The 17,839-nt window shown below is 40.6% G+C and overlaps 1 protein-coding gene across 5 annotated transcripts in view; it reads right to left on the bottom strand.

Annotated features, from left to right (window-relative positions):
• Nucleotides 1–317: 317 nt before the first annotated feature.
• The window catches only part of itgb4 (integrin, beta 4), a 57,839-nt gene continuing 40,317 nt past the window's right edge, over nt 318–17,839 (bottom strand). For 4 of the 5 annotated variants that reach the window (XM_041816225.1, XM_041816223.1, XM_041816224.1 and 1 more), the window contains 16 exons: nt 16,085–16,292; nt 15,684–16,001; nt 15,405–15,577; nt 15,135–15,315; nt 13,672–13,809; nt 13,404–13,586; nt 13,190–13,318; nt 8,405–8,572; nt 8,171–8,320; nt 7,708–7,851; nt 5,785–5,934; nt 5,501–5,689; nt 3,436–3,591; nt 3,168–3,332; nt 2,265–2,363; nt 318–2,179 (listed from right to left, as the gene is read on the bottom strand). In XM_041816225.1, coding sequence (XP_041672159.1) covers nt 2,049–2,179; nt 2,265–2,363; nt 3,168–3,332; nt 3,436–3,591; nt 5,501–5,689; nt 5,785–5,934; nt 7,708–7,851; nt 8,171–8,320; nt 8,405–8,572; nt 13,190–13,318; nt 13,404–13,586; nt 13,672–13,809; nt 15,135–15,315; nt 15,405–15,577; nt 15,684–16,001; nt 16,085–16,292 — 2,682 coding nt within the window. In that variant the 3' untranslated portion in view covers nt 318–2,048. The remainder of the gene's footprint in view (nt 2,180–2,264; nt 2,364–3,167; nt 3,333–3,435; nt 3,592–5,500; nt 5,690–5,784; nt 5,935–7,707; nt 7,852–8,170; nt 8,321–8,404; nt 8,573–13,189; nt 13,319–13,403; nt 13,587–13,671; nt 13,810–15,134; nt 15,316–15,404; nt 15,578–15,683; nt 16,002–16,084; nt 16,293–17,839) is intronic. The other variant, XM_041816227.1, reaches the window with a different exon arrangement.

The following is a 17,839-nucleotide window of genomic DNA, read 5'->3' as shown; positions in this document are numbered from 1 at the left end:
TAACAGAGGGATCTTGAAGTAGAGCCACTGCTCCTTTACATTGAAAAGAGCCAGTGGAGATGGTTCGGGCATCTGATCAGGATGCCTCCCTGTGGAGGTCTTCCAAGCACGTCCAACGAGGAGACGACCCCGGGGCAGACCCAGAACTCTCTGAAGGGATTATATATCCTGTCTGGCTTGGGAACACCTCTGAATCCCTCTGGAGGAACTGGAAAATGTTGCTGGGGAGAGGGACGTCTAGGTAGACTTACTTCACCTTCTGCCCAAAATCTGGATAAGCAGAAGAACATGGATGGACAGAAAGAAAAATACAAATGCAATCTTTTAAATCTTTATTAAGTGCAAAAGAATTGACATACCAAAAAAGGAACAATGCAGAAAACAATCATTGATACACGTCGATCAAAAGTACAAGAATACTTGAGTTTGTTTTTGGTGTTCATCCATTTATCTACATGAGAGTTTTCTGACAAAAATACCCACTTAAAATGTTTGTTACAACAGAAAGTTGAGCCAAAATACAGTAGAAAATGCATGGAAGCAAATACAATCTCAGTGTCTTTATTAACTATTTCTCAAAAATCTCAGGCGGTCATCGATGAATGCTGATAAATGCTGTTATAGCACTGTGAGTACACATTAAAACCCATCTGCAGCAGTATTTGTAGTGGGAATTTTTAGAAATACAACACATCAAACAGATCTTTGATCGGGGGTCTGCACTGCCAGTAAAATCTCGCCCCAATACTGGTCTGAATGAAAAACCTTATTTGGCTTTAACCTAATGTTGGTCCGCTAAAGTAAAAATCTTACAAAGTTTTAAATATGCTTGAAAAAAGGTTTAAAAAACTTTAATATAATACAAAACTATGAACAAAACTCCCAAACACACCACTTTTATAATCGTGATCGCTCTGGATAAAAACACATGGCTGAAAATCATGAAAATAAACTTTAAAAAACATCCACAGAAATATGAAGACATTCTCTCCTGCACTTTGAAAGGAAAGTTGAAATTCACCAGAGCGTGTCACACTGACGTCTCTTACAGACAGGTGGAAGATAGCAGACCAGGGGAAAGGTCACTTTGGATTACTGAACCGCAGCCAGATTACTGTCCGCTGTACAGGTCTGACTTTAAGCTCAGAGAGTTTCCAGATCTCATCAACAGAAGAGGAGTTCATGTGAAATGCTTAGTGGAAAAACATGAGCGGATAAAAGCAACACTGAGCATGACTGTAAATGATCAGATTAGAATATGCATGGAGATAAAGTTTGTAACAGACAGGACAAAGCCTTTACACTGAATTTGTTTGTGGGGTTGCAGAATCTCACATACAGGTTCATCTCAAAACAGAATATCATTGAAAAGTTCATTTCTTTTATGCGATTTACTTCAAAAAGTTATACCTACATATATTCTTGATTCATCTCATGCATAATGAAACATTTCGAGACTTTATTGTTTTAATCTTGACGATTACAGCCAATAATCCACCATCTATGAAAAATAGAATTTATTGAAAAGTCCAATTTAGTTTTTTTTTTTTTGATCGCCAACTGGTCTGACCCAAATCCCACAGAGAATCCTGGGCTTCATAACACCCCAGCAGGACCACGGACTGATCGGCTCCATGCCACTTAACATAGATGCTGGAATTTGTTCAAAAAGGAGCTACAACCAATTACTAAGTGCATAAATGAGCATAATTTCCCAAATGTCAACATTTTTGCATTAAAAAATCATTTTTTGGACTGATGTGTTTTTGATATTTTAAAATATTCTGAGCTGTAAACTGAAATAAGCAAGATTAGAAAAAAAAAAGTCTTGAAATGTTTCACTTTGAGTGAGATGAATCTAGAATATATGAATGTTTCAGTTCTTGAAATACATCCCAGTAAAAATTTAACTATTTAATGATATATATTTTGCTGCACCTGTATGTATAAAAACATGCAGTGATTGTGATCTCTTTTCAACAGAGAGTATCAAACAGGATTATATTGGACCTTTGTGGTTTACATTTTGGCACAGTTAATTTCAGATTTTAGGATTCATAAAACATCTTCTTTGTGACCGTGGCTCCTCCTGTGACGCTCCTCTGAACCACTTCCTTGGTGATCTGACGGGTCATCATGCCACTGGTCTCTGTGCGCTGTGTGGTCATCATCATCCCATCTGTCAGACAAACACAGCCAATATTAACGTATGAATGCTTTCTTATCCTGATGCAAGAGGAATGACTGTGATGCCGAAGCTGTACCTGAGAAAAAGGATTCTAGCATGTTGTCATTTGTTCGCACTGGCATTCTGGAAATTTCTTCCATCTGCATTGATTGCATGTTGTACTGAGACATTGCACCTGCAAGAAGAGAAACACATGATTAAGATCAGAGGATCTGAACTGGTCTAGAGCCAGGAACCACCACAGCTGTTTTAATGATTCAAATATCCAAACTAATCAAATTTAATTCATAAAATGCTGCAGTTTGGCCTTTATAACATGATTAAACAAAGAGACAAGCTAAAACAGAAACTTTTATAAAGTGCCCCTAACCTTTGGGGCGTGTTTTTTTTCTCCTCTTCCTGGGATAACATGCAAATTTATGTATTTTCAACAAATTAACAAATTAAAACCCAGCTTTTTTATCTCATGTTGATGAGATAATGAGCTGAAATCTCAACAGAACAACCTAAATTTACTGCTTGTCACTGCAAAATTTAGTAAATCAAAAGATTTTTAATCTCGATGTTTTTTCTCTTGATTAAATAAAGGTTAAATAAATAAAATAAGTTAATATTTACTCAAAACGCAGATATCTAGCAATATTTTTGTTCAATACATATATAAAAGGTACAATTATCTATCCAATAATGTGAATTTGTCTGATAATGCAGGGTTCCTTTTAAGCATTTAAGCCCCTGGTGGCCGAAATGAGTATTACAAAAACAAATAAAACTGTAATACTTTACCCAGTCCTTAAACTTTTTTCCCTTTTTTTTTAAATAGCATCTTTATTTTTTCAATTAAGCTAACTTTATCCAACTACTTTTTTCATAGCTGGTATAAAAAATATATATTGCTTGTTCTTAATTCTTCTCTGAGGGTTCCTGTTTGAATTTAAGAGCTTCATTCATACACTAAGTTCCGTCAGAAGCATCTTACCTCCATCCTGAGACTCGATGGTGATGATTCCCTCTCTCTCAGGACCAAAGCCCTGTGTGGTACGAGCCTGGACTTTAAACTTGTAGGGAACGTTCTCCGTCAGGTTTGGGACGGTCAGACTGGTCTCAGCGCTGTCTCCATTCACCTGGAAGGACCGAACATCTCCTAGAAGAAACAAGACAGGAAATAATCAAGCTCAAAAACACAGGCAGGGTCATGACAGTGTAGAAAAAGCACGCTTAAAATGTTTATTTTCTGATATTCTCACCTCCACCATGCAGCTGTTCACAGGTGACCACATATCCGAGGATGTCTCCATTGGGTTTACGAGGTTTATCCCAGCTGAGCTGCAGTGAATCAGGACTCAGTGCAGTGAAGACCAGGGGGCCTGGGGCACTGGGAGTGCTCAGAGTAAAAGGGGAGCCTGCAGGGAAATATGAAAAACACCAGTATAAGAAGAGAGGCACTACATTGATGGGATACATGGAAACAAACTCAGCAGGACGGGTCTGCAAGTTAAAGAAAAAAAGAAACATTTACTTTCTCATAGAGGATTTGATTTTTATCCTTAATTTTATAACCATCTAAGGAAGATTTATCACAGCCTGCGTCATTATAGAAGACTAAAGTCTGAATGAACAATGAAAATGTTTATCGCCTCTGGAAACTATAACTAAACACACTATACACTCAAACTATCATATATTATAACATCAATTTTAAAAATACAATCACTAAAATTAAAATAGAAATAGCCAAATGTTATATAATTTACAGTGATGTGAAAAAGTATTCGCCATCTTTCTGATTCCTAATTTTTTTTTTTTTGCATATTTATCACACTTGAATGTTTTGGATCATCAAACAAATTTTTATATCTCACAAAGACAACCCAAGTAAATAGAAAAAATTCAGCTTCTAGATGATGATTTTATTTATTAAGGGGAAAAAATCCATACCTATCTGATCCTTTGAGATAAAGTAATTGGCAGCAATAACTGAAATCCAGCATTTGTGATAACTGGTGATGAGTCTTTCTCATCACTGTAGAGGAGTTTTGGCCCACTCTTCTTCACAGAATTGTTTTAACTTAACTTTGGAGGGTTTTCCAGCATGAACTGTCCGTTTAAGGTCACACCAAAGCATCTCAATTGGATTTTAGTCAAGACTTTGACTTGGCCACTACAAAACCTTAATTTTGTTTCTCTTGAGAGGTGGACTTGCTGGTATGTTTCAGGCCACACACATTCCAGAAAGTTCAACTTTTGTCTCATTAGTCAACAGAATATTTCTCCAAAAGTCTTGGGGATCATCAGGATGTTTTTAGACAAATGTGAGATGAGCCTTTGTGTTCTTTTTTTGTCAGCAGTGGTTTTGGCCTTGGAACTCTCCCATGATGCCATTTTTGGCCAGTGTTTTTCTTATGGTTGAGTCGTGAACTCTGACCTTAACTGAGGCCAGTGAGGCCTGCAGGTCTTTGGATGTGGTTCTGGGTTCTTTTGTGACCTCCTGGATGAGTCGTTGTTGCACTCTTGGAGCCATTTTGGTTGGCCCAAAATGACTCCAATTTTGGTTCCCAGTTTTCTCCATTTGTGGATAATGACTCTGACTGTGGTTTGCTGGAGTCCCAAAGCCTTGGAAATTGCTTTGTAACCTTGTCCAGATTTAAAGATGACTGAATATTTTTGGATGGCGCCATGATTTGCTGCTTTTTGAGACCTTGCAGCCTACTTCAGTTTGTCTGGCGGTAATCAGGCCTGGGTGCGGCTGGTGAAATTGAACTCAGCTTTTGAAAAAATGTGGTTAATCACACTTTATTCATGATTAAACAACAGTGGGGACTTGCTTTTTCATATAGGGCCAGGTAGGTTTGGAAGGTATTTTCTCATAACAAATGAAACATTTATTTATTGGCTTTTTTGCCTTTATTTGATAGGACAGTGGATAGAGTCGGAAACGGGGGAGAGAGCAGGGAGAGACATGCAGGAAATGGTGCCACGGGCCGGATTTGAACCCGGGTCGCCTGCGTATATGGCGTGCGCCTTAACCACTCAACTACGGGCGTGCGGATCTGAAACATTTACATTTGACAAATGTACAAATCCTAATAAATCAGGTAGGGGAAAAATGCTTTTTTCAGAGCTCTTTATTGTAAAGAGAATTCAGGTCAATGCTGGTTTACTTGATTCCTGAAAGATGCTCTGCTGTCAGTGGAGGATTTGAATGAGGACATTTATAACCAGTACAGCTGAAAAGTGGGCAGTCACATTGAGCTTTATAGTGTCTTTGTGTTAATGGAAAAGTTGTGACAGAAAAATGTGCAGAATCGGTACCTGGCATGGGGCAGAGAGGACTCTTGGGATCGACAGCAGACTCGATGGTGATGACTCCCTCTCTCTCTGGACCCCAGCCCTCCTGGCTCTGAGCCTTCACCTTAAATAGGTAGGAGTGATTTGGCAGCAGGTCCTGGATGATGACAGAGTTCTCTGCTGGGTTTGTCACATTAATACGCTTCATCTCACCTACAAGAGAGGAGACATTTTTTGAGAGATTAGCATGAAAAGATGTAGAGCAGAAGTAAAAGATAAACTTGAATAGCAGTGACTGAATGATTTACCTCCGTTGAGGAGCTGGTAGAGAACACTGTAGCCCAGGATGTCTTTCTCACAGTGGGGCTCCTGCCAGCTCACCTTTAGGGCAGTGGGGCCCAGAGCGGAGAACACCAGTCTGCTGGGGGTGTCTGGGACACCTGGAGAAAGCCGGGCATCTGATGGGTGACACAGAAAGACCATTAAATATACTGTTGGATATACTTGTTTGTGTGTGTGGTCCACCTCTGATTATACTCAGACATTAACGACATGGATATCTAGACTGAACCTATTCAAAGGTGAATTTCAGCGTTAAACTTTAGACCTTAGTTTTTTAGACTATGGGGGTTTAAATGACTTCACAACTTTTTGGGTTTCAAGACTAGATTGCTGATATTGCTGCAGCTAAAAGAGCTGTCAAGGATGCAATAAATTCAGTAAGCAGTTTGGGGTCTGTACTGACATGCCCAGACTGCTCATTTTTGCCACTTTTAAAGCTTTTCCTCCCCTTTTTCTGCCTGTTTTTGCCAACTCTAAACCAATTCTTACCACTTCACGCCTATTGTTGCCTCTGTTGACCCATTACTGCCACTATCAACCAGTTTTACGCCCATTTTTTCCCCCCATTTTAACCATATTTCACTATTTGTTATGCCTATTTCTGCCTATTTTTCTGCCTCAGTTAACCTGTTTTGCAACTTCATCCCATTTCAGACACTTTTTAATTCCCTTCAACCACGTTTTATGCCCCATTTTTGCCACTTTAACCCATTTTTCCTATTTTATTTAATTTTCGCTACTTCTAACCCATTTCTGATGCTTTTAAAATCCAATTTCACCACCTTTTCCACCAATTTTAGCAAATTCCATTTTCAAGAAAGGGATTTATATTTTTAAGAATGCTAAATACTATGGCACAAAATAATTAAAAAGTATTTGTTTGTTTGGCAAGAGTGGTTATTATTCAGGTTAAATGTTAAATATTGATATCATAGCTTAACTTTAAAGTGGACCATAATTTTGTTGACCTCTGTGGTCCCCTAGTCTGGCTTGGCCCCAGAAAGCTCCCCCCTTTATCCCCCCTTATGGGCAGCCTTGTCTGCACATGATTAGTCTTTAATATGCATGGCTGTGTTCAACTACCTTCAGGTACAGTGGGGTCTCCAGTCTCTGGCACCTTTATTTTAGGGGTTGCAGGCTGAAAAGGTTGAGAACCACTGTGCTGAAGCATTAAGATTGGCCTCCACAGGATACAAGGTGCCTGGCCCAAACCTTGAGAAACAGCCCCATACATTATCCCTTCACCACCAAACCTCACAGTTGGTGCAATGCAGCCAGGGAGGTAATGTTTTCCCAACTTCTACCAAACACATTTCAGAACACATTTCCCCTGCTCCAGTCCAGTATTGGTGTACTTTCCACTCCATCAGATGCTTGGCTTTCGGCTTGGTGATGTGAGGCTGCATGCAGCTGTTCGGCCTTGGAAATCCGTGATTTTACATGGTGTTTAGCTTTGTGGCTGAGTTGCTGTTGCTCCTAAACGCTTCCAGCAGGGAGGAAATGTCACAAACTGTCTTATTGCAAATGTGGCATCCACCACAGTACCATGCTTGAAGTCTCTGATCTCTTCAGAATGACACATTTTATATTACAAATGTTTGCAAATGGAGACTGCATGACTAAGTGCCTGATTTTATTCACCTGTGGCGATGGGTCTGATTGAAATACCTTAAATCAATAATAAACAGGTGTGGCCAAATAATTTTGTCCATAGAGTTGGTTTGATACGCTCTCAAAATGGTCTAAGTATTGAATGAAGAGTGCTTTTACCATGATATGAAAATGAGACAAACTCAGAGGCAGAATAAAGATGACAGAAGAGGGGTGCATGACACCTTAAACCCAGCAAACACATCCAGTGCCTTCATGCTTATATCCTGCGGACTTACCCTGGAGCACTTTGTCCAGATTATACAGAGCTTCATGGACGTCTGAAGATGGCGTCCTGGCCCTCGAACCCTGAGTCATGTTGAAGCTGAATTGGCTCTGAGAGCTGCTCTGCATCCCAGTGTAGCCGAACCCACCTGGTGGCGCTTTGAGCAGAGGGCAAAGAAGGAAGAGGACAGGTTTGTAAAGAAGAGAGGTCCAGGAAGTAGCACAATGAGAGAGAAAGGGAGAGGGGGGCAGGTAGGGAGAAACAGGGATAGTCAGCGTAGCTCCTGCAAAGTCAGTGCGCAGCCAATAGCCCCAACCCTGCTGTCCAAGCCCTCAACCTCAAGCACTTTCACAGTTCACCGTGTAAGAGGCCTCTTAATTATAGAACTCCAAAGAAGAGCTACTTTTTAACTAGAAAGACTGACCTAACGCTTCTTAAATTTACTGCGGAGTAAACAGGAACCACCTAAAACCTACCAGGACTTTGGAGCTTGCTTGACAAATCTCCCATGACAATAGAGTCCCGGATGTGCTCATCTGTGTAGCCCCTGTTCTCTGAGCGCTTCCTCATGATGACATCTGTCGTGTGAACTCCTCCACCAATCATTTCCGTCCTACGAGTACCTCCTTCAGGAGAAAGAAAGGATGGTAAAGACAAAGCGTATCAAAACATTTCAATTCAAAAGATGCCCTCGTGGGTATGTATCTAACCTGGACCAGTCATGTAGGTGGTGGTTGTTTCCGTGGTGAAGGTGCCGCCGCCTCCTCTGTAGTTTGAGCTCAAAGTGGACATCGGAGAGGATGAAGCTGACAAGTTGCGCGTCCCTGATCCGCCTGGGAATAGGAAGTTCTGGTCCCACTTCCCATTCACTGTAAAATCTGTGAAACAGCACATTAGGGCCAGATTTGTTAGCAGACAGAATACAGTACATGAAAATTTCAAGCACTGAGACATTGATTGGAGCAACACAGTGCTACTGACGTCAAGCACCCAAAAGCAGGAACAGCCAATCTACAAAGGAAGCACCCGCAGTTTTACATCAATTTTCAACCTACAGAAGAAGCAACACTTCAGCAGGTTTGCATGGCAGGTTGGCCTGACATACAAGGATAAACTTTGCCATCTGAAGACAGTTTTGGTTCTATTTCAACAGACTAGTGATTATTTAAATCATACACTCCATGCCCTATTGAGTAACTAAACTGTAGTAAAACTGCATTTTATGTCATTAGTTAACAGTGCCTATAAAAAGTATTCAACCCCTTGGATGTTTTACCCTTTAATTGATTTTATAAATCAGTCATGGTCAGTATAATTGCGCTTTTATTGCAAAAAAAAAAAAAAAAAAAATGTTAAAAGTGAAAACAGATTTCTACAAAGTAATGACAATTAAATAAAAATATGTAATGTAAAATAAGGGACTGCATAAATATCCACCCTCTTCAAGTCCTCCAGAATGTTCCTGTAATAAGCATAATTCATTTTCCCGTCTACATGCCTTCTCGGCAGCTGAGAAGCCTTCCCACAGCATGATGCTGCCACCACTATGTTTCACAGCGGGGATCCGCCAAGCATGGAACATAGAACTTTCTTGCACTTGGCCATGGAGTCTCCCACATGCCTTTTGGTGAACTCTGGTCCAGATTGAATCTGATTTTTCTTCAACAGTGTCTTTCTCTTTGCCACTCTCCCATAAAGCTCTGACTGGTGAAGAACCCGGCCAACAGTTGTTGTCTGCAGAGTCTCTCCCATCTCAGCTGCTGAAGCTTGGAACTCCTTCAGAGTAGTCATAGGTGTCTTGGTGGCCTCTCGCACTAGTCTCCTTCTTGCATGCTCACTCAGTTTGCAAGGACGGCCTGATCTAGGCAGATTTGCACATGTGACATATTCCTTCATTTCTTAATGATGGCTTTAACTGAACTCTGGGGGATGTTCAGAGCCTTGGAAATGTTTTTATTTTTGTACAGTCAACTTAGACACATTCACTGCAATCAGGTGATCCACATTTCACTTATTGTGAGACTAACAGCACCAAGTATCTGGACCTCTGATTAATTAGGTCAGTCACTTTAAAGGAGGTGAATACTTATGCAGTCACTTATTTATATCATAGTGATTATGATGTGAATGAAGACCCCTAGCCAAGGCTCAGTGGATAAAGGGCATGTTTTAAGAGGAGGATGGTGATGATAAAAAAAAAAAAAAAACTGTTAACAAACTTTAGGAAAAGGCAGTTCTTAAAAATTTAGGGTCTAAACTTCCAAAATGGTTTGATGCCTTGTCTCTAGCTGCAATTGAGGCTGGGAAATAAAGATTTTTGTAAACATTCAACACCTGTGCTGTGCAAAACCTCTTTTTTTATGCAGCTTTAGGTCAAAATGGATCAAGCAAGCTTCATAGGTTTTCTTCACGTCAAAATTCCAACAGAACACTGATTAAAACTGTCTGAATGGCTCCATTCACAATAACCTGCAACCTGCTGAATAATAATGGGTAAGAGTTCACCATACTGGTTTCCTTAAGTGCTTCAGGAAGCACAACAGAGTATAAAATCATTATAGCTGCAAGAAAATAATGTGATTGCCCTGCAGATATGAGGCTACATAAACAAAACAATCATTATAACAGCCACAAAGTTACTAAGCCTTTAAACACACCAGACAAGCTGCTTCAAATTCACTACCTCCCCAGTGGGATGGACAGAGCACAGACAGAGACAGGCACCTGGAAAAGCCTGCCCCTGATCATCAACTGGAGGAGGGGCAGTTGATGCCAAGCCTCCTCTGTGTGCAGGAGGATAGACGGGATAGGTGCAAACTAGGGGCAAGTGGACAAGGACTGAAGCCCGAAACGTAACGATTAGGCAAACACCGATGTGTCGACAAGACCAAATCATGAAGGCAGAGAGAAACGCTGGTTGCCTTGCCAGACACCTCACTGGCCGTGCAGAATAGCTGGCATGCTAGCTCCCTGTCTGTCTTTCTGTGGGTCTGATGGAGTTTTTCTTCACCTGGCAGGTGTGATTTGGTGTAGCTGGGGTGGGGGGTCTCATCTGAGCTCGTCTCTGTGTCTGTGCTGAGCCGATTTGGGATGACGTCCACTCGCTTTTTCCATGACACCTTACGGAGATCCAGGTTGGATCCCACCAACTTCACATGATTCCAGCCTTGTATGCGGGGGTTACAGGGGAGAAGCAAGCAGGCGGAGGATAGATATGTAGCGGAGAACTATCAGTGTCTGGGTCTCCTGAACATTACTCCACAATAAAAGCTCTTCAATGTATATCTATCAAAGGGGAATTCTTAAATGTGAGCATTTCCAAAAATCTATGAATGTAAGACTATATTTTCTACACAGATAACGTAGACACGTAGCTCACATAACTGCTTTGTGAGCTTAGCTTTAGCTACATTAGTCACATAGCTATGTAGCACTGTTATCTACAGCTTAGTTAGCTTAACCAGTGTGATCTCTCACACTCCGGATTTGTAAGATATGGCAGCTTGCTTGGTGCTAAGGCTTCAAAATTTGACATTTAAGATAACTAGTGTTAATTGTTGGCAAAATTGTAAAGCTTACTTTTGGTCTAGGAATATTAAAAACTACAAAATCTTGATTTTGTGGACCAGAGTTGGATTCCAGTATTAAAAAAAAGGGCAAATTCTAACTTCCTTTGAGAAACTGGCCTTCCACGCTCATTACTTTTGTAACTTAAATATTCCCAGTCATTCTTAACCTAACCACATGTTCTTGTGGTGCCTTAACACAGTGGTTCTCCCCCGAAAATAAAGGTGCCAGAGACCGGGGACCCCCACTGTACCTGACGGTGATTGAACACAGCCATGCACAATTAAGGATAGTCATGTGCAGACAAGGCTGTCTATAAAGGGGGATAAATGGGAGAGCTTTCTGGCACCCAGCAAAACTGGGAGCCCATGGAGGTCAGCAAAACTATGGCTCATATTTTATATTTAACCTGAAAAAATAACCACTCTTATCAAACAGACAAATATCCTTTTTTCAATCATTTGTATAGTAAATAGCCCTCTTAACGATGCAAATCCCTTTTCTTAAAAAAAAAAAAAAAAGAATTAAAATGGTTTAAAAATTGCCAAAATGGGTTAATAATAGCAAAAATGGCTGAAAAGGTGGTGAAGCTGGATTTTTAAAATTAGCAGAAATGGGTTACAAGTGGCAAAAATGAGAAAAAAAGGCAAAAAAAAGGCAAAAATGGGAAAAATAGGGGAAAAGGGGATTTAAAAAGTGGCTGAAATGGCTTTAAATTGGCAAAAATTGGCAGAAATATGGTGAAATGGGATGAAAAATAAATATAAACTAGCAAAAAGGGTTTACTTAGAAAGAAAAAATGGCAGATGTTGGCAGAAATTGGTTAAACTAGTAAAAATTGGCATATCAAAAGGTGAAATGTGGTTTAAAATGGGAAAAATTGGGCCTAAATGTGGTAAAAGGGGGTTAACAGTAGCAATAATGGGTCAACAGAGAAAATTAAACTTAAGTGCCAAGATTTGGTTTAGAAGTGGCAAAAAACAGGCAGAAAAAAAGTGGTGGAATGAGTTTACAATCAACAAAAATAGGTTTAAGATGGCAAAAATGTGTTAAAATTGGTGAAAAAAAATGATGAAAAGGGCATCTGGAGACCCCCTCTCAGCATCTCGCAACCCTCAAGGTTGAGAACCACTGTCTTTACATGTGGAAAACTTGGACAATTACAAGATTAACCATCAGTTCTTATAACAACACATCCAGAACTCATAAGTTGTACACCCCATCAGTCATATTTTGAAGCGTAGAGCTGATGATCAAGCTGCCACAGCTGACATGTCAGGAGTATGAATGTTTTTTATAGTGCAGAAGTTCAAATTGTCTTTGAGGTGAAGGGCAACGTAAGCATTATCTTTCAGAGAAAAATATGCAGAGCAGAGAATGACAGGCTTAATGAGAACAGGCTTTGCGGTTTGGGATCGTAACGTACTTCTGTTGCAGATACCAGCAGATGCAAAGCAGATTTTTTTGCTGCTTAGCAGGGGTGTTGCCTGCAGAGAAAGTGTCCCCCAAATGAAAATGTTGAAAAATACAATTTCTGAGCTTCAGTAGTCTGCCGAATCCCCCTAAATGACATTTATAAAATATGTCAACAAATTAAAGAGTAAAATATAAAATAGGGAGAAGTCTCACATGCTGGGTGAAATCCTATAGATCTCATTTCAGTTTACTGCTTCACCCTCTGACAGAGCAGTGATACCACAGCATTTACTGCGCACGTGTTGGGGTTCAACACTTTGGCTGCAAGAACAAAGCAAGATGCCTGGGAGCACTGATAACAAGGGCTGACATAATTATATCCATATCTATCTGAAAGTCTGGCAGTCATATGCATCTTTCCAGAGCCAAAAAATGCATTAGAATGAAGCTCTAGCAGAGTTTACACCGTCAGCTGCTGAAATAAGCTTGTGGTTTTGGCTCCGGGTACCTACCATCACCAGCGACGCTGGGTGTCTTAGAGCCTGCAGGGGACTTCATCACCTCATTGCTGTACATCAGGAAACTGTCATACTCATCTCCCGCCTCTGCATCCACAATAGGGATATCTGGAATGATGGGAACTATGGACAGAGAGAGGATGAAATAAATCTCTTGTAAGGGAAAAAGACTGAAAGAGTCAAAAGGTTTTTATTGCAGCTGACTTACTGGACAGTGGTCTAGCAGGCTGTGATGCCAGATTGATGGTGGCATCTCTGAAGGGGCCCCAGCCCACACTGTTCTTTGCTCGTACTTTGTACTGGTAGGTCTGGGCATTCTGGAGGTTCTCGATCAGCAGCATTCTCTTCTTAGGATTGTCGATCTTTACTTTCTTAGAGGCACCGACCGGCTCTGTAGGGAACGTATGTGAAAGTGATGAAAATGACACCTGACAAGTATATCACACAGTATTTCCTTTTCAGGGTGGGACTCTTACTCATGTCATCGTCGATGGGTGTGTAGATGACCTCATAAGCAGTGATGTTTCCGTTGGTTTCTGCAGGCTCTGCCCAGCTGAGCTGAGTGACAGTTGGACTGATGACGTTAAAGGCAAGACGTCCAGGTTCACCAGGGACTGGAGGAAAAACAGGACAGGAAGTTCAAGGTTAGTATGGTTAGAATTACAGCTGTCAAACTGTTTACATTTTCATTAGATGACCACACTCCAAACATTACAGACTAATAACTATTCCTAAATAAAACAGAAAAAGACTAGAGGTCTGATCCAGGATAAAATCATGCATAGATCCCATTTTGAAGTAGTTTCTTGAATGGTGGCTTGCATTAGTCTTGTTAGCTTTAGCTAACAATGCTATGCTAGCTACGTGTCCATCCTTTCTGCATAGGCCACACTAGCTACCTTAGCTTTAGCTAGATTAGTAATGTAGCTATGTAGCACTGTTATCTATAGCTAAGTTAGCTTTAGCAATGTGATCTTGAGCATACATAGCCAAAGCTGACTTAACAACACCGATAGCATGGATACATAGCTTACATAACTGCTTTGCAAGCTCTAGCTACATTTGTCACGTAGCTATGCAGCACTGTTATCTGCAGCTAAGTTAGCTTTAGCAATGTGATCTTGAACAAACATAGTTTAAGCTGACTGAACTACACAGATAACATGGACATGTAGCTTACATAACTGCTTTGTGAGCTTAGCTTTAGCTACATTAGTCACGTAGCTGTGTAGCACTGTTATCTACAGTTAAGTTAGCTTTAACAATGTGATCTTGAGCAAACATAGCTTAAGCTGACTTAGCTACACAGACAACATTGATATGTAGCTGCTTTGTGAGCTTAGCTTAAGCTACTTAGTCACGTAGCTATGTAGAACTGTTATCTGCAGCTAAGTTAACTTGAGAAATATGATCATTAGTGAACATAGCTTAAGCTGACTGAGCTACACATATATCATGGACATGTAGCTTACATAACTGCTTTGTGAGCTTAGCTTTAGCTACATTAGTCACATAGACATGTAGCACTGTTATCTGCAGCTAAGTTAGCTTTAGCAATATGATGAGCAATGAGAGGCCATCAGAGATGAACAGTCTGAAGCCAGACTCTGGATTTTCTTGAGAAACTGTTCATGGTTTTGCTCTAACTTTTTATTTGTACTGTCTTAAGTTAAAGGTTGTTTACAACCTGTTTGGATCAAAACCTGCTCTAATTTTTTATTTTGAAATCGTGAATCTCAGGTAGATAACAACAGCTTAACCATGAAAAAGAACTTGCTCTGGATTGACGTGTAAATGAAAAATGCTAAAGGGAATGGTATCAAAGTGAAATGTTTGATTTCAAAGTTTCAAGTCAAGTTTTTAACTGCCTATTATAATGATGGTAGAGTCTGCAATACAAGAAAAAAACAAAAGCAGTTCACTAAATTCTCAGAATTACCATCCTCCAGAGTTTGACAGGAAACCATGTCTGTATCGTAGCCATCTCCCAATGCGTTGTAGCCGCATACTTTCATCTCATAGTCACAGTAGGGGTACAGGTTGGTCAATTCAGCATGAGTAGTCTTCACATCCAGGACCTGGGCATCTTTCTCTGGGTCTCCATAGATCCAATATTTAACCTTAATGAAAATGGAAATAAAAGATACAGAATTTGATGGATTTTCTTGTGTAAATAATGGTAATTATGATAAAGACAGATGTGAAGTACCTTGTAGCCCATAGGGTTACCAGGTGGTGGGTCCCAGTTGAGATGAATGCTTTTTGGTCCAGTTGCTTTGGCCTTAAGGTTTGCTGGAGAGAGAACGTGACCTCCAGGGGAGGTGGCTTTAGAGTTGATGTAGCCCTTCTGCTGCAGTGGGGCCATTTCTGGAGATCTTGGAGCTACAGGAAGGAAAGGAAGTCAAATATGATAAAAGCATTTAATACATACAGTACCTATGTTACTTTCTTCATATATTCTGTGGCAGATTACTCCCTTTTGTCTCACCTCCGTCAGTTATATTAATAAGTGTGGTCTTTCTTTCTCCAATAGTAGTGCCATTACTTGGGTCAAACAGCTCCAAATGGAAGGTCTCTGGTTTGATTGGTCCGGGGTGGGCCTTTGGGTCGATTACTATGTTCTTCTCCGTCTCTCCTGGAGCAAACTTCAGTGGGCCTGATAGGTCAAAGCGCTGGGCTTTCTTGGTGCGCCATTTCACTGTTGCTGGGCTGTCCGGGTTTCGAGTGCGGACCACAGGGATGGTGTAGGTGGGGTCTGATGTGGAGAAGTTCTGGGTGCCCTTTTTGAACATCACCACACCGGGGTCTGGATGGGGATGGGGGATTCAAGCACTGAATACAAATAACAACATCATAAAAAAAACCCTGATTTAAAACTTCTTGTCCTACCTGGTTGGTCTGCGATAGTGACGGTAGTTCTGGGGTAGCGTCCCAACTTGGCACCCTGTCTTGGGTTACTGAGATCCATGACAAACTGCTTGACCTGTTTGTCTTCTAGGAGGCCATCTTTCTCTCCAAGCTCCAGCAGACGAACAGGCACTATTTTTTGGGTCTCACCGGGATTGTAGGTCAGGTCTCCTTCCACCGTCATATAGTCCTAAAAGACAAGGAATAAAAAAGCTAAGAGTAATGGAAAACTGCACCAACTATCTCACCAACTAGACCTTAAAAACTGGTCCCACTCAGAGCTGTCTGTTATTCCAAATAATCGTGATTAATCAGTTACTTATTTCAGCAGTAGGCCTCATTTGTCCCTAACTTTCCATAGAGATGAGACACCAGTTTAAACTGTTTTCCATGAAAATTTACAGAGAAATGGCCTCAGAGTCTGGTGATTGTGTTGCTTCCAGAAGCACAGACCCCACCTGGACAGTACGTTGGTTTTATAATTGAGGGAAGGAAAGCAAGTTACTCTGGGAATGCAAGCCTGCCCAAGAATGTATTCATAATAGTGTTGTAGTCAAGACCACACTATCTGAAACCAGAGTGCACAGAGACCAAGACAAGACCAGGACCTTTGGGGGCAGAGAGAGAGTGGTAGACAAGACCAAGACCATAAAAATTAATGTTAAAAATCGTCTCAAGGTTGAATACTAAAAGAGCACTCTCTCTTTAATTTTAGTTTTCTTTAAAATAAATTCGATACCAAAAAACAAGGTGTCTCTAACTCTGTTTTCAAAGCACCACAATGCAAAAATCTCAAATCTTATCAAATTTGTTCAACTAAATTCTTATCAAAATAAATCCTTGTATGTATAGAAAAACAGACGATTGCAGAATTGTTTCAGATATTTGGTAACTAGACATTTATCTGGATTTGTCTCCTCTATCTTTCAGAAAATATGCACTGAAACAAGCCGTTCTCAGATTTTCCCCTCGTGATGTCATGTGGGGAGTTAGCCCCACCCCCAGGTTTGGTTGGCCCTCCCCGCTTGGAAGAAAGTCCAGCTCTCCTCTACTGATCCTTCTCTCAGCTGGCAGCTCAGAAGAGGATCAGGAGAGCCACATCCAATTCCTGAGAGGGGCGGAGTCACACAGCTCATTGCCATTTAAAGCTACAGACACAGAAACAGCTCGTTCAGCAGGGCTGAAACTTAAAATGCGTCCCCTTTAAGAGGTAGATAATGTACTGAATAGATTTCCAATTTCCAATAGATTTTGTTTTAGCAAGTGCTTCTCCTTATTATTACAATAATGGCAATGAAGAAAAGCACATCAGTGGTCGTCTCCGGTCTTGATGAGAAATCCTGAATCCAGCCAGTCTGAGACCAAGACAAGACTAAGTAAAAATGCTCTTGATTCCAAGACCAAGACCAAGACATCCAAAAGACCGTTCTCCAGTACCACAACATTACTCTATAACCCCTCTTGTCCACCAATGTATGACACTAATGTCCATATTTCTGTAAGTATGCAGATAATGCCTCCTAGAGTCCAATGCAAGGAATTGCACTCATTATGCATGGATAGAAGCATGATAGAAACTGCCTGTAGCCATGGGAAGAGGATAATATTGTTGTAATATTGTTTTTTGCCATTCAGTAGCTTGGAATATGTGTTCAGGGGATCTATCGGGCCTAATATAGCATGCCCATATATAAGTGAAGAAGTTGCCCAACTGTTTAAGAAATATTTTATCAGAAG

Source organism: Cheilinus undulatus, linkage group 20, assembly GCF_018320785.1.
Source record: "Cheilinus undulatus linkage group 20, ASM1832078v1, whole genome shotgun sequence".
Taxonomy (NCBI): domain Eukaryota; kingdom Metazoa; phylum Chordata; class Actinopteri; order Labriformes; family Labridae; genus Cheilinus; species Cheilinus undulatus.
Note: the sequence above shows the minus strand (reverse complement) of the source record. Positions and strands in the feature narration are given on the sequence as shown.